The sequence below is a fragment of the Engraulis encrasicolus genome, chromosome 8 (assembly GCF_034702125.1).
Source record: "Engraulis encrasicolus isolate BLACKSEA-1 chromosome 8, IST_EnEncr_1.0, whole genome shotgun sequence".
Classification (NCBI taxonomy): Eukaryota; Metazoa; Chordata; class Actinopteri; order Clupeiformes; family Engraulidae; genus Engraulis; species Engraulis encrasicolus.
The window spans coordinates 25,966,428-25,983,792 of NC_085864.1; the positions used below are offsets into that span (position 1 = coordinate 25,966,428).

Sequence of the window (17,365 nt, forward strand, 5' to 3'; positions counted from 1 at the left end):
GTCCATCTCCAAGACCAAGATCAACACATTTGCTTTAGATGCATGGCGTCAAGCATGTGTGGTCCTCCCCTCATGATGACGTCACAAGACGTCATTGACACAGAAATTGAACTCAATGTCTTGCAGAAGCGCAATTCAAAGGCAATTTTCTCATTTGCAATCTGGATGTTGAATGGGGAAAAGTCCCCCAAATGTTGTTGTGGCTGCTAGGCTGACAGCAGGGAAACTTAATTGTGTTCCCTACGGAGAGGGGGTGGGGGTCAAGCCACAAGTTAGGATTAGTTAGGATAATTACATTCACTTTGCATCGACGCTGTTTGGTTTGTTTGCTAATTACAGCTACAGTATGTTCGTCGTTGTGGAGGACGCACCTGCCACTGTCACGAGAAAAAAAGGAAGCCAGACCTCTTAAGTCTGAATCATCTACCACAATCTGACCAATGAACAAAGAGGATTTGCCCTAAAGTAACTGGTTGCAACTGTAGAAACCCCCCAAATTAAAGTCTGGATTCCAGACTCACCCAGGAAATTGGTTTTCATCAAACGTGAAGCCAGTAAATGAGACAAACAAGACCTAGAGGAAACATGAAACATTTTTCCCCCCATGTGAACGAGTGTTTCCATGCAAGCTGTTTTGACTGCACTGAATATTAGTAAACAGCGTAATGCCTCGAGGAGCAAACAGAAGGGTGTTCTGCGAGGGATCCAATAGTGGACCGCACTGGAGACACCAGGGCCAACATCTGTGTTTTTCAGGGAGAGACCGTGCACGGAGCAGAACAGACATCGTTGTGGGATAACTACTCAGGGCACGGGACAATTGTGTCTTACGTTTGGACGTCTGGAAGAACATGTTGTGTTGTACACAAAACTGGAGGTTCCCCAACAAGTGTTGAATAGATCTCACACACACTCAAGAACACACCCACCCACGCAGTCACTTTGTGATGCCGCAGATTCTGTGCGCGTCATCACGGCTCCCTATGCGGGCGCCATTGAACATTGAAAACGCCATTCCCTCTTTAAAACTTTCATGTCCCTTGCCAATATTAATCATGGACTTCAGTAACTGCTACGTGAACGTTTACAACATGTTTGCAATGTGTTTCATGCCTGGTGGTCTAACATATGGGTGCACACATTAGTTAGAGTCACGAGTGCTTCATTCATATTCAAACACTTCACGCACGCATCCACACAGTCACAACGACACAACAGAATATACACAAACAGCGAATTCGCTACACGTGTCCTTTTGTGTAAATATGCCTATGGCAACAATGTTTCATCTTTAGTAATGTAACTGCGAAGTTTTAAGATGTCTAAGTGCATCTACAAATGTTTGCTTAGCATTTAAAAAACTTACCAGCACTTCCTCATTACCGCATCTTCCTAAAAGATGCGCGTCAGTGATTGCCAATGCTTTATTCCCGTAGTAGAGTTGCGAGTGCACATGGTTGCACCCTCGCGGTAATATTTCAGTGTTTAAAACGCCATATGACTGTGTTAATGTCTGTTCATGAGTAGGATGTTTATTTAGAAGGCCTAGTATGATGTCTGTAGTAATGGTACCATTTTAACTTGTGATATTTAGTGTTAATGTTATCCTGACGGCCGACACCCCTGTAACTTCAGTCGGCAATGGTTTAGTCCACCTGCGTGGTGCGTCAGGTAGCCCTGATAATGGGGAATTTGCTCAGTATTCGGGAGAGCTCCTTGGTGAACGGACGTGCGTCCTTATGCTCCATTACTCAGATGTGTGAGTAACTTTGTTGAACCGATCAATATTGTGAGCCTATGGCTATTTTGTTTATTTTTCCATTTTGTTATGTTGGCTTATCATAGCCCATTTATTTTTCCTGTAAATATTGTAAATAGTCCAGATGTATATATTTTTCTACATTTAAGTTTAGTTTAGTTTTTTTTGTTTATTATTTTCCACTGGCTCACTGGATTTCACTAAATGCACTTGGTGTCGCAAAATAAAAGGCAAAAACACCATCTCTGCCTCCTGCTGGTTCACTGTGCCACCACTCCAAGACCCCTCGACAAACTACTTTTCAACATTTGGTGGCAGCGGTGTTTTCCAGTGTCAAGAGAGGGTGGCACCCCAAGATGTCTCAGCAGGCCAGACACCAACAAGCAGCAGTGAGGCCTAAGGATCCGGCGGAGAAGCCAACAGCGGCCCAGACGGTGGAGGAAGATGACAAGGCGGTTCCCAGGCCCAAGTCAGCACCTCCTGATGACCGGACCTCAAGGTTGGAGATGACTCTTTTCTCCTTCATACAAGCTCAGCAAGAGCGAGAGAACCGCGAGGAACAGCGATGGAGGACGATGCAACATCAATTCCAACAGCTCCAACACCTGGTGGGCACAGAACATCTTGACCACAGTCCGGTGAGGGGAGCCGAAAGCCGACCGCCGGAACCTGAACTGCTGGAGGATCACAGCTCAAGGCAGGAAGATCTGCAATCAAGCCCAGCCAGCCGTGAATCTGAAGTTCCAGCACCGGTGAGGGACCAGGCGCCAGAGCCCACTTCGGCAGATGACCAGACGCCAAGACGGGAACAATCGCAAGCGCGACCACTCAGCCCTGTGTCCGAACCTTCCAGGCCGGTGAGTGCTACCCCTTCAGCCTATTACGATTGGACGCCGCCAAGAGCGCCTAAGATGACACCTTATACTGAAGACGAAGATATAGAGCATTACCTGACCACGTTTGAACGCCTTGCAATGGCAAACCAGTGGCCAAGGAGCAATTGGGCTGTGTACCTTGTCCCGCTTTTGACGGGGAAAGCCCGAGCAGCATATGTTGCTATGGACATTAAAGACACTTTGGACTATGTCAAGGTAAAAATTGCCATACTGAACAAATTCGAAATAGACCAAGACACATACCGCCATAGGTTCCGGTCTATGACACTGAGGGACGGCGAAACTGCTAAGGAACTCCAAGCAAGATTGAGCGACCTCTACAGCAAATGGATCCGACCAGAGGAGAAGACCAAGGCTGAGATAGGAGACGCCATCATCTTGGAACAGTTCCTGAGAATGCTAAACCCAGAGCTACGAATATGGGTGAAGGAACGCAATCCCAAGACGTCCAAGGAGGCTGCGGACCTTGCAGAGGCCTACGTCAGTGCCCGTCGACACAGAGGGACGTTCCAGCTCGGGGCCCATGACACCACAGGGAGAAGGGGCCAGCCACCACAACGAGACTCAGCGCGTCAGCCATCCGGTAAGTCTGTGGGTGGTGGTGGTGGTGGTCATGATTTTAGGAGGTCCTATAGTGCCCCTGTTAAGCCCAATACCCCTGTTAAGGCCAATACTTCTGCTAAGCCCCGCATAGCTTGTCACAACTGTGGCCAACCTGATCACATTAAACCTCATTGTCCATTACTTGCCATTAGTAATTCTAGCTTCTGCTACACACCTAGCAACATGGCTCACACACCCATACACACATCTAACACTTCTGATTGCTTTGTGCCAGTAAAAATCAAGGGACGTACATGGCAGGCCCTCATTGACACCGGCAGTAGCCAAACCTTCGTTCAACGTGCATGTTTAGATAACACTGACTGCACTTATGTTGGGAAGGTCAAAGTTAGATGTGTACATGGTGACGAAACTGAACATCAAACTGCAAACATTGTGATCGAAATTGAAGGTCAAAAGTATTTACTTACCGTTGGCATCCTGGATAGCTGTCCGTATCCTGTGATACTGGGCCAGGATGTACCAGTGTTGGTGGATTTGCTTAAGTCACCTGTTGCTTCTGCCTGTGTAACCACTAGGCTGCAAGCAGACAAATTGTTGTCAGAGTTGCCATTTCCTGATGATCAGCCTACCTGCAAACCTAAAAAGTCAAGGTCTGTAAGAAGGAGGGACAAAGTTTTGGGAACTCCGTTACAGGAGCAGTTGCCCCTCCCACCACTAGATGGCATTGTGGTGGATAGTGCTGATTTTAAAGATTTACAAAAAACTGACATGACTCTGAAACACTGTTGGGAGAATGTTGCAAATGAGGATGAGGCGCTAATTGCTAAAGTGTGTGGAAAAGATTGTTTTATTGTCAAAGATGGAATATTGATGAGAGTGAGTGAGGAAGGTGAGCAGGTGGTTGTTCCGGAATCCCTGCGATCCAAGGTCCTTGACCTTGCTCACAACATCCCTTGGTCAGGCCATTTAGGCCAACAAAAGACAGTTGCCAGAATAGCCAAATGTTTTTACTGGCCCAAAGTGTATCAGAAGATAATTGAATACTGCAAATCTTGCCCCACTTGTCAGCTCAGATCTCGCACTCACAGAAACACAAAAGCACCCCTCATCAGCATGCCCATTATCGACACTCCCTTCACCCGAATTGCCATGGATGTTGTTGGTCCTTTGGAAAAGAGCAGAGCAGGAAACCGTTACATACTTGTGATTTGTGATTATGCTACTCGTTTCCCTGAGGCTTACCCCTTACGTAATGTCAAGTCTAGACAGGTGGCCAACTGTCTTATCCAACTCTTCTCTCGCGTGGGCATCCCCACCGAGATAATTACGGACCAGGGAACGAATTTTAACTCCCGCTTTATGAAGCAAGTCTACTCCCTGCTTGGCATTAGGCCTATTAGGACCACCCCATACCACCCACAGACTGACGGACTGGTTGAACGCTTCAACCAGACCCTCAAAGCAATGTTGAGGAAGTTTGTCTGTGATTCTGGCTCCGACTGGGACACCTGGCTGCCGTATCTTCTGTTTGCTTACAGAGAGGTCCCCCAAGCATCAACTGGCTACTCGCCCTTCGAGCTGCTCTACGGTCGACACGTGAGAGGCCCCTTGGATGTTCTGAAGGAGGCGTGGACGGGGGAACAACCAGCCCAGCAGGCCGGCGTTGCAGACTACGTCCTCAAGATGAGGACCAAGCTCGAGGAGCTGCGCAACCTGGCTCATGACAACTTGGCCCAGGCCCAGTCCCAGCAGAAGACCCTGTATGACCGGAACGCCAAGACCCGCAACTTCAACCCCGGCCAGAAGGTGCTGCTGCTACTCCCAACATCTGGCAGCAGTCTGCTGGCGAAATGGCAGGGCCCCTTCGAGGTGCTGTCAAAGGTGGGCCCTGTGACCTACGAGCTGGCTATGCCGGACCGTCGCCGGCCCAAGCAGAAGTTCCACGTCAACCTCCTCAAAGAATGGGTGCCACGTCCAGATGCTGTCAGTCACCTGAACTGGGCCCGTGTGGTAGAGGAGGAGGAAGAATCGAAGGAGCAGTACTTCCCAACTGGTGGAGGTGAGACCCTTACGCCGCCTATCCAGCACCTGTCCAGTCGGCAGCAAGAAGACCTGCTGAACATCATTCCTGATGGTCTGTTCAGGGAGGAGCCTGGGCGGACGACACTGACCCATCACGACATTCGGCTGACGGGACCAGGGCCTATCCGTCAGACTTCCTGCCGTGTACCAGCCAGACTCATCCCGGCGCTGAAGGCGGAGGTCCAGGCGATGCTCGAAATGGGCGTCATCGTCCCGTCACACAGCGAATGGTGTAGCCCTGTAGTCCTAGTTCCTAAGAAGGACGGAGGGCTGCGCTTTTGTGTAGACTTCTCCAAGGTGAATGCCATCTCGGCATTTGACCCCTACCCTATGCCGAGGGTGGACGAAATGGTCGAGCGCCTGGGCAAGGCGCAGTACGTCAGCACCCTTGACCTCTGCAAAGGGTATTGGCAGGTGCCTCTTACGCCAGAGGCCCAGGAGCTGACTGCCTTTCGGGCCCCTTCCGGGCTCTACCACTTCACAACCATGCCTTTTGGGCTGCATGGAGCAGCTGCTACCTTCCAGCGGCTAATGGACCAGGTGCTCAGGGGGGCGGAGACTTATGCCGCCGCCTACATCGATGATGTCGTCATCTTCAGCGCCACCTGGGAGGAGCACCTGACACATCTGTCCGATGTGTTCTGCAGGATCAGCGAGGCAGGCCTTGTGGTCAATGCTGGCAAGTGTCAGCTGGCACGGCCTGAGGTCTGCTACTTGGGGTACGTCCTGGGGGGCGGGAACATCAAACCCCAGGTGAGCAAAGTGGAAGCTGTTCGTGGCTGCCAGCCACCCACCACCAAGAAAGCAGTCAGATCCTTCCTGGGTCTGGTGGGGTGGTACAGGCGGTTCATACCCAGCTTTTCCTGCCGTGCTGCCCCGCTTACCAACCTTACCCGCAAGAGCAGTCCCAACAAGGTCGTGTGGACTGCGGAATGCCAGAAGGCTTTCGTGGATCTGAAAGAATGTCTGTGCAACGACCCGGTGCTCCAGAGTCCGAACTTTGACCTCCCCTTTACAGTGCAGACAGATGCCTCTGGTTCGGGGCTGGGGGCTGTACTGCTGCAGGGGGAGGGAAAGGACCGGAGGCCGGTGCAGTACATCAGCCGCAAGCTTTTTGACCGTGAGACCAGGTACTCCACGGTCGAAAAGGAGTGCTTGGCCATTAAGTGGGCCTTGGACACACTGAGATACTATTTGCTGGGGAAGCAGTTTGTTCTGGAGACTGATCACCGTGCACTTCAGTGGCTCAACCGAATGAGGGACAGTAATGCCCGAGTGACACGGTGGTACCTTTCACTGCAACCCTACAGTTTTACAATCCGGTATATAGCCGGGAAGGACAATGTCACATCCGACTTCTTGTCCCGCCTCGATGAGGAGGTCCAAGTTTAAGGAGGGGGGTGTGTGATGCCGCAGATTCTGTGCGCGTCATCACGGCTCCCTATGCGGGCGCCATTGAACATTGAAAACGCCATTCCCTCTTTAAAACTTTCATGTCCCTTGCCAATATTAATCATGGACTTCAGTAACTGCTACGTGAACGTTTACAACATGTTTGCAATGTGTTTCATGCCTGGTGGTCTAACATATGGGTGCACACATTAGTTAGAGTCACGAGTGCTTCATTCATATTCAAACACTTCACGCACGCATCCACACAGTCACAACGACACAACAGAACATACACAAACAGCGAATTCGCTGCATGTGTCCTTTTGTGTAAATATGCCTATGGCAACAATGTTTCATCTTTAGTAATGCAACCGCTAGGTTTTAAGATGTCTAAGTGCATCGACAAATGTTTGCTTAGCATTTAAAGAACTTACCAGCGCTTCCTCATTACCGCATCTTCCTAAAAGATGCGCGTCAGTGTTTGCCAATGCTTTATTCCCGAGTAGAGTTGTGAGTGCACATGGTTGCACCCTCGCGGTAATATTTCGGTGTTTAAAACACCATATGACTGTGTTAATGTCTGTACATGTGTAGTATGTTTATTTAGAAGGCCTAATGTGGTTTATTTAGTAATGGTACCATTTTAACTGTTTAGATTTAATGATAATGTTATCCTGATGGCAGACACCCCTGTAGCTTCTGTCTGCAATGGTTTAGTCCACATGCGTGGTGCGTCAGGTAGCCCTGATAATGGGGGATTTGCTCAGTAGTCGGGAGAGCTCCTTGGTGATGGACGTGCGTCCTTATGCTCCATTACTCCGATGTGTGAGTAACTTTGTGAACTGTGAACTTGACATTGTGAGCCCTTGGCTATTTTGTTTATTTTTCCATTTTGTTATGTTGGCTTATCATAGCCCATTTATTTTTCCTGTAAATATTGTAAATAGTCCAGATGTATATATTTTTCTACATTTAAGTTTAGTTTAGTTTTTTTGTTTATTATTTTCCACTGGCTCACTGGATTTCACTAAATGCACTTGGTGTCGCAAAATAAAAGGCAAAAACACCATCTCTGCCTCCTGCTGGTTCACTGTGCCACCACTCCAAGACCCCTCGACAAACTACTTTTCAACACACTTCTATCTACTTTCCAGTACTAAGAGCAAGTAGCATATGGTATCCGGGTGTCCACACAAGAACTTGTACACAGGCAATGCACACACACATGGGTACGCACGCACGCACGCACGCACGCAGGCACACACACACACACACACACACACACACACACACTGTTACAAATGGAAGCCATCCTTCACAATTGATTTCGGCTCATAGGTCAAAATGGGACAGAATTGCCTTTGAAGCCCCTCTGTGATTAGAGCAGAGTTGCCTATGAATCACTACGATGAGGCCTCTGACTTAACTCCCAGTGGCCCTTGTGAGTCTCTCAAGTGTAATCCACATTTACTGACGCTCTTATGTGACTACAGAGGCCTTGTAGAGACTGACAGCCAACCTCTACCCCCTACATAGAGGCAGACTTTCCATTAGGCAAACCTAGGCAATTGCATAGGGCCCCGTCCAAATCTGCCCTCCTCAGGGGGCCCAACTGTCACACCAGTCGCACAAAAAAATAGGCTTAATCTTAATTCGTCACATATGTAAAGTAATCAAAGATATGAGACAAAACAGTTAAATAGCACCAAAACACAGCATTTTATATATAATTACTTTTGAGGGCCTCGTGTTTACATTTCGACTAGGGCCCCAAAACGGCTAGATACGCCCCTGCCCCTACATTTGGACATCAGACCAGATCAGATTAGACCATTATTCTTTCATAATGCACCGATGGCAGATAATGACACAGCATATAATCACAGAGTCTTGCAGAATTACAGAGCACTTTGCAAAGGCTTGCTACAGAGATCAGCTGAACGGGCAGGCTGTATCAACAGGACACAGGCAGTTAAGTGTTTAGGGTGGTGATTACAACTCCTTATGTTGTAATTCTCCCGTAAAATGAATACACTTCTTTCCCAACATTTAACAAGGTTCAAAACCTGATTAACGGCAAATGAAAGAATCTCTGTTGATTAACTGCTTTCTGACCGAGAAGGCATCAGTAATGCTGGCAAATATTAAAGAAATTTGGAAACGTTTCTGGTGGGGAAAAAAGTAATGAATAAGATGAAGGAAATACATCCAAAATGAGTGTGTTAGGCATCATATATGATGAATTCATAAGAGCCAAGTGTGGTGGCATGGCCATAACTAGGGTTGTGTGTGCACTTTGACCACCACACAGACAAGTCTGTCTCTTTGGTGTAGCAGTCACCAGTCAGAGCCTCAGGTTGGTAAACCAGAGGTCTGAATGCAAAACAGGCCAATTCTACTCCCTTTGGCAACATGTTGTGTCTGCAGTGGGATTGAATGAATAAATGAATATATTCCACCTTTCTTGATATTACTCATGGAACAGCAAAAATATCCATACATTATAAGAAAAAAATAGTCTGGGATGACACAAAATAGCCTTAAAGCTTATTTTCATTGTGGTCCCTAAATGTACATCTCTGGGCCAGAGTACCAAGCATGTGGATCTGACTGCTTCACCAAGGACTCCCCAGAATTTGATGGTTGTTTTATCCACGTGATGGTGGTTACCTGTGGCCTTCTCTGGGTTGTTGCACATAAAGCAGAGCCAGCCTCCCTCCTCTTCACTGTACCCAAACAGGTCGAAGAAGCGAACCTCCTCTAGATGCACCTGCAGACTGTCCAGGTCCTATACGAGAGAGAGAGAGAGAGAGAGAGAGAGAGAGGTTACATGTTATGTCAGGTTAGGTTAGGTTAGGTTATGTCAGGTTACATCTGCATGGCTGGATGATTAAAGGGACACTCCACCCATTTGCATTAGGCTTTCCATTGCTAGACACCCAGTCATGCTTTTGAATGGTCGTGCAACACTCTCTCCTGAGACAGGAGAAATCCGTATTCACCTCTTAACACTTCCTCCTACAATGATGTAAAAATCGTCATTTTGCATCATTGTAGGAGGAAGTGTAAGAGAGGTGGATTTCTGTTGAGACTACAAGCCTTTTTCCCACCCTTTCAACCCTGCCCATAGGGGGTTGGACCTAATGCGCAAGCAGACCTATCACAGATCAGTGTACCAGTGCTTTTGAAATCACTGGCATTGAGGCTCCAGTAAGTCACTGGCAGAGCTACCTGGGTGTGGTCTTTGGAACTTGAGCATTGCAGTGCATTATGGGGATTGTTGTCACAAATCCACAAGCACTAAAAAGTCGTTTTCTGCCTTTTCTCGTCCAAGAAGGCACCAAATTAGAAATGTATGCTACTATTCTACTACATATATGACCCACTTTCAATACATATTCATGTCTCCACCGGTGGAATGCCCCTTTAAAGAGCCTTGTCTTTTTTCTGCATCCTTTTTAAGCCCCAATCACACATTTTGTTTGTCAATTATGTACGTATTGATAGAACGCGTGAAACACTCCACACGTATCTCCATCCATCTCACATGCAAGGCACGAAAAGGCCTTTACAGAAGCCTTACTTCACAGTTTACCAATGGAAGGCAAAGCACTCTGCTTTGTGACATTTTATTGGGTGATTCAATCAAAAATACAGTTAGTGAAAAGTGGGGCTCTACTGTAAGAATATTTTAACCAGGTGGAGTGAACCTCGTTGAAATATAATGACAGTTTGGAATGATTTACCTTAATAACACCTTAAACTTAAAATAAAAAGAATTGAACATTCATTCTGTTGCCAAATTCCCAGACCACTTACTGTATAGCCGAGTGCTGTATGTATGTAGCGTTGGGCTTGTAAAAGAAAGTGTTGGAAATTGAACGCGTGGCTGTGGGCCAGGTTACTACGTGGTGTAAGATCTGGACAGCAGCAGGGCTGGACTGGCCATCTGGCATACTGGGCATTTCCCGGTGGGCCCCGCACCCTTGTGGGCCCCTATTTCTGAAAATACATTTAATTCAAAAGTGCCCGGGCCCTATTTCCTACAGCCCTGGGCAGCAGTAGGAGCTCTCCCTCGCAGCTCAAGGGTTACAGTTTTCTTACAGTTTGTTGTAAGTGAAATTCTACGTGGACCTCTCTCATGGTTAGTCTTTATTGACAAGCCACTGAAAGAAGGTCTGTGAGGCGTGAAGTTTTAAGCTAAATGTATGATGAGATGCAGGAAGGACCCCATGGGTGGAGATGCTGCCAAAATGTAACAATAAATGCCTTGGCTGACAATAAATATCGCAACGCTTGCTGGCAAAAAATGTTAAAATGTACTCCTTGTCTTAGTTACCATTGGACTGGCTTGTGTCACTACTTGAGACAATGATGCGCAGGGCCTGGGTGTATTTGTTTTTTGTTGCCATATGCTTGAAGGCTTAAGTGTTTTCTCAGTAATGTCTTTCCTCATTCACATTAGACAGAAGACAAATAAGATGAAGACAAATGGAAGACAGTAACTTGTTCTGACAGGATGCACGGTCCAGTCTAAACCCATCCAAATGGTGGATTTCCAAGGTTTAAAAAGTAAACAACTTTCCACATGATTGCATTAACGAATTCACTGAACTAGTTGTTCTCATTGTAAGCCCATCTCTTTGGCCAGGTAGATGAAGACATGGCAAGAGAATGCAGGCGATAAATACGAGTAGTGAATATTTTTGGTTTAAAACACCCAGACAGTGTGGCGAAAACATTTTTTTTTTGTAAATTTCCTGAAGGTCTGTGCTCAATGGCGTCATCAACTCATGACAGTGCTTAGCTACACTTGCAAAATGTTTTCCCCACATAGCACGTTGATGTTTGAAACCAAAAACATTCACTGCACATTATTAGTGCTAATAGTATCATAGTTCAATCACCCAACATCACCAAACCCAATATCTTCTGGACTGCTCCAAATGACGCAAAACTACTATGGGTGAGAAGAGAACTGTACTTTACACCATAAATAAAGGCTGATTGCATAAAAAACAATCTTGTCCTTTAAACTGAAAGCTCTACGTGAATGTAGGCCATGCATTTTTTCCTAGCTAGCACAATGCATTTCAGCTGAGGTTTACAAGCTTGCCCAATATATATATATATATATATATATATATATATATATATATATATATATATATATATATATATATATATATACTGTATATATATATATACACAATATCAGGGCTACTGACAGCTTTGGCTGGGCCCAGGACAAAGTAATCTGAACCCCAACCCCCCCCCCCCCCCCCCCCCCTCCCAATACATTCAATGTAATGACGACCCAGTTATGGGCCCCCTATCCCCAATGGCCCGGGACAACTGACCCCTTTGTCCCTCCTTGACTGCGTCTCTGTACTATATAATAGCCTACACCCAAGTGAGCAGTGTAAGAGAGAGCTATTTGAAAGTGTAGCGGCTGTTTGTGGCTGGCTGCGTTGTAGTAGTGCATCATGAAACACTATAGAGGAGGGCTGAGCTGAGGCCCACACTCAGAGAAGAGCCAGCATGCTGAAGAGCCAATTACTGTAAACCTAACGCAAAACATCTGCAAAACTTGTGTACATGGGGCTGTGTGAGAGTGACTTTACACAGGGTAAGGCCTCTCTTTCTCTCTCTGTGTGTGTGTGTGTGTGTGTGTGTGTGTGTGTGTGTGTGTGTGTGTGTGTGTGTGTGTGTGTGTGTGTGTGTGTGTGTGTGTGTGTGTGTGTGTGTGTGTGTGTGTGTGTGTGTGTGTGTGTGTGTGTGTGTGTGTGTGTGTGAGTCATTGTGCATGGTTAAAGGAAAGGTAAATACAGTCCATGTTTGAACTGTGTGTGATTCTCAAGACACCGGCTAGTAAACTTCGCTCATGAAATGTTTAAGGATGCACAGTTTCACTTGAGCTCATCAGCAGAGATTATGACATTGTGGCTCCAGTCATTTAACTGTAATACCATCAATACTTTTAAATACCATCAATGCTATTAAATGGCACATGTAAAAAGTAACAAAAAACACCCCTGGCAACCACAAAATAGCAACCGATGAACCAACTCCTATTATTTATATTCATAGTGTTTACATATCAGCATGCTTTGGGTTTAGTACAGGAGAGTGAGTGCAACACAACAGATGACATTGTTCTTCAAGTGGCCATGAAACTTCTTCCTCGTGAGAAACAACCATAAGAACATCGTTTATCAGAGGATGGCAAAATGGACTGCATTTATTTGCACATCTCTCACACTTCTCTCACGCTGTAGGGAACCCAAAAATTCTTCACAACTGAGTACCACTCATTCATGTCTTATTGCCTAAAGGTTAGGGAGTTGGTCTTGGGGCTGCATATGGACAATAATATAGAGAAAGTGTTTGAGGGGGCAATTACAGTAAGGGAAAAATGTGTGTGTGTGTGTGTGTGTGTGTGTGTGTGTGTGTGTGTGTGTGTGTGTGTGTGTGTGTGTGTGTGTGTGTGTGTGTGTGTGTGTGTGTGTGTGTGTGTGTGTGTGTGTGTGTGTGTGTGTGTGTGTGTGTGGTAGTGAATACCCAGGGCTATACCCTGCACTCTCATTCATTGCTGAAGTGCAGAGCTCTTGATTTAGGTAGCCTGCCTGAACCCCTGTTACCCCATTAGAACTGTACTGCCCCTAGAGCTGGAATTGACTCGCTTTACAATCATGCGATTCACACATTCATATTTTCACTTCTTATAGTCAGTGCAGGGCTGCCATGCAAAGGTGCAGACTAGAGTGCGAATGAGTGAGACTACAATGAGAATGCCTAAATGAATTTTCGGACTGGAAGTGACAAAATAGAAAAATCATTGAAAACCCTTTCATGTAAATGTGCATCATTTGCTCATGCTGTAATACTTGATTTAGGTTAGGGGATGCTTGATTTAGCTTACCCGGCTCTAGCTTGCCCACATGGGACATTTGAAAATGTGAACATTCTAATTAATTTTCATGGCATCATTACCATAACATTAACTCACTTTTAAATCGTCTTTGTCCTTCTGGTTGTGCTTTGCCCCTGGATAATTTGCTTTTGCCGCCCAATTTGCTGACTCTCCGTAGAGAAATCACGACTTCCTTACGTCGCTCTAGTCCCTTCTCGTTTCAACATACGGTTACTCCAAGGACGGTAGGGCTGGGCAATATGACGATATATATCGTTATCGTGATATAAAAGTGTATATGTTGACTTTTCTCCTATATCGTTTATATCGTGATAGTAATTTTATCAGTTGTATACAATTGAATATCATTTAATTACATTTCATGTTGTCACATTTTTGCGACATGAAAAAATAAAGAGCAAATAAAGAGAATAACTGAAAACGTATGTAATTGTGCTATATCGTGATATATATCGTTATCGTGATATAAAGTAATCCATATCGTGATATAGGTTTTTTTCCATATCGCCCAGCCCTAAAGGACGGTGTGCCCTAATCAGGAGGAACTGCAGCTCAACCAGTGATTGACCGAAACTAAACAACAGCGTGCGGCCCACCTCTCTCACTGGTTCCCACAATCCTAATGCTTGTTGTTATGTTGCTTTGTTATGTCGCAGTTCAGTTGATGTAATGTTTACTATGCTCCTGTCAATAGACACAAGTCAGTTTGTTTCTTAGACTGAAAGTGCTGACAACAGTGTCACAGAGAATCATCTCAAAATAATCGCAGTGGGACTTCACTATTGAATTGAATTGAAAGCCCATTGGGAAGCTCCAACTCCCGTTGTCATTGTGACACAGCACTCCACAGCACACAAGTGAACACTGCACACAGCACACAATGAAATTGCATTTATGCCTCACCCATGCAAGGGGGCAGCCCCCAATGGCGCCCGAAAGGGAACAGTGCAGCGGGACGGTACCATGCTCAGGATACCTCAGTCATGGAGGAGGATGGGGGAAAGCACTGGTTAATTACTCCCCCCACCAACCTGGTGGGTCGGGAGTCGAACGGCAACCTTTGGGCTACAAGTCTGACGCCCTAACCGCTTACCCATGACTGTGATGGGGTCAGATAAGGAAACTTAACACTACACTTAAACGCATATTTCTATTTTTGCTTATGCATTGAAACATCTGGCAAGACTTGTGTGCTCTATCAGGTTCCAATATCGGCGTCCAAAAAAGGCTGTCTCCCAACGTTGAGAGGTGTCTCTGCTCCCATCTAGCAATCTCCTTGGCAGAGCTCGTCAAGAGGCAGCTCTGCTTTGCATTACGCTTTTCAAGCACAGTGAAACTCAAAATTTGTACTTTTTAAACTGACATTATGAATGGGACTACTGGGATTTGTCTACATTGTGCATGCATGCTTGTATAAAGTTATTCTTCCCCCCTCTTTTCAACAGAGAAAGCTTGTGTACACACACCACACACTGTACACAGATGATGCAATGCCGCTAAAATCCTTAACAAAAAGGAGATTTCCCATCGCAGGGACATGGCACAGACAGTGAGTAAAAGAAAAAGTGAAAGAAACACACACACACACACACACACACACACACACACACACACACATACGCCACGCGCGCACACACGCACGCACGCACGCACGCACGGAAGCACGCACACACACACAGACACACACACACACACAGAGACAGAGAGAGAGAGAGAGAGAGAGAGAGAGAGAGAGAGAGAGAGAGAGAGAGAGAGAATAGTGGTGAAATATGTTCAGAAGTAAATCTATCAGTGTGAGTATGGGGGGGCGGGGGGAGAACTGACTCCCCATGAGTGGTCCTCTTCAACACGATTCCTGTTTCTTGAACCGAGTTCAACTGCGCGCTCACAAAGACAAATTGCCTGGAAATGACTCTGCGGGGGATGTTTAAAGTTGCTCTGCATGTTTAAAGACCTTAAGAGAGAGAGAGAGAGGGGCTGTATTTACAGTGTGGCTGTGTGTATGTGCGAGAGACTTAATGAACACGTGCCTGTCATTTTTTATGACCATGGCCTTGAGTTTCAGCGTGTCTGTGAACGTGTCTGTACTGTATGTATGGGGAAAAGGCTACGTGTGTGTATGTGTGTGTCTGCATGTGCCGTCTGTGTGTGTGTTTGCGCATGTTAGTGGTGCATTCATGAGCATATGTGTTTGGAATGACTGTACATGCGTGATGGCTTTATTTATTCCGGTGTACACAAACATAAAAAAAAAATGTTTTGTGTGTGTGTGTGTGTATGTGTGTGTGTGCGCGTGCGTGCGTAAAAGAGAGAGAGAGAGAGAGAGAGAGAGAGAGAGAGAGAGAGAGAGAGAGACAAAGACAGAGAGACAGAGAGACAGAGACAGAGCCTGTTTGTGTATGTCGTGTATTCATGCAAAACACTTAAAAAAACAGATTTGAATATTGAAAGTGTTAATTGAAGTAGTATTGTGTGGCAGCATAAACCCTCAGCCATGTTTCAACCCAGCTCTGTGGGAGCAATTCAACTCTGGTCACTGTTGTTGTGGGTGCCTATCCAAGGGTGATGCGTGGTGGGATTTATGTGTCTTGCATGGCAAGCAGGCCAGGCCACCACAGCACACATGGCAGTGGCTATACCAGGAAGTGCCTCCTTAGGGCCTGTCGCCCCCACAGATCCTGCCCTGTCACACACACACACACACACACACACACACACACACACACACACACACACACACACACACACACACACACACACACACACACACACACACACACACACACACACACAAAAACACTATTTTTTCTTCCTACATATCCAAAACATTGGGCAATTTCTACAGAGAGAGGCAGGCAAGAAAGTGGTGGATTGGGTAACACGGGGCACGAAACAATGCTCTCCTCTGATACGTGATGGTGCAACACGTCAACCGCATTAAAAAAAGACCCAAACCCAATAGCTCTCAGCTGTAATAGTAGAGCTTGTGGCCTGGCACGCTAGAGCGATTGAGAGAGGGGGGGGTATGGAGCTGCATCTGGCGACAGGGCTGTGTGGTGTTGTGTTGCATGATGGGAGCTGCGGGGGCAATCTCCCACTGAGGAAGATGAGACGTCTTAAAGAAGCGTTTCTCAACGGGGCGCTACAGACCCCCAGGGGGCGTTGAGAAGGACATAGCTGAGTGGGGAGGGGCTTAGTTCCCATTGGGGGTCATTCGTTTATTTTATTTTTCAATTCTACAGGGGGGCGTTGGGAAGCTTATGATGAGGTCAAGGGGGCGTTTGTTCAAAAGAGGTTGAGAACCACTGTCTTAAAGGATTACGAAAGAACAAAGTAGCAACAGCAGTTGCCACAGCCCAGAAAAACAATCCAGAAACTACTGGAAATACTATATTTATGTATTTGCTTTATTTAGCCAGGCAGGTCCCATTGAGACTAAGCGTCTCTTTTGCCAGCAAATCCTGGTCATGCAATCGTGTGCAATATCATAACACGTGAATGAATGGTGTGAGACCTCTGCATTGCCACTGGGTAATAATTCAGTCCCTGTTATGATAGCAGTGTATAAATTAGCATGAGAAAGTAAACATTCTATCCTGTACTATTATGTTAATGTCAGGTTTAGATAGTGAACACCCTGACAACTTTGATAACATTTCACCACTTTTTTTACTCTTAACAAGAGTTTTTTCAGTCACAAATAAGCCAGAGTTTTAGTGACAACAGCAAAGGAAG

General features: G+C 46.2%; 1 protein-coding gene across 1 annotated transcript in view; it reads right to left on the minus strand.

Annotated features, from left to right (window-relative positions):
- Positions 1-17,365, minus strand: part of veph1 (ventricular zone expressed PH domain-containing 1) — a 154,799-nt gene that overhangs the window by 21,879 nt on the left and 115,555 nt on the right. The window contains exon 13 of the mRNA XM_063205321.1: positions 9,367-9,484. Coding sequence (XP_063061391.1) covers positions 9,367-9,484 — 118 coding nt within the window. The remainder of the gene's footprint in view (positions 1-9,366; positions 9,485-17,365) is intronic.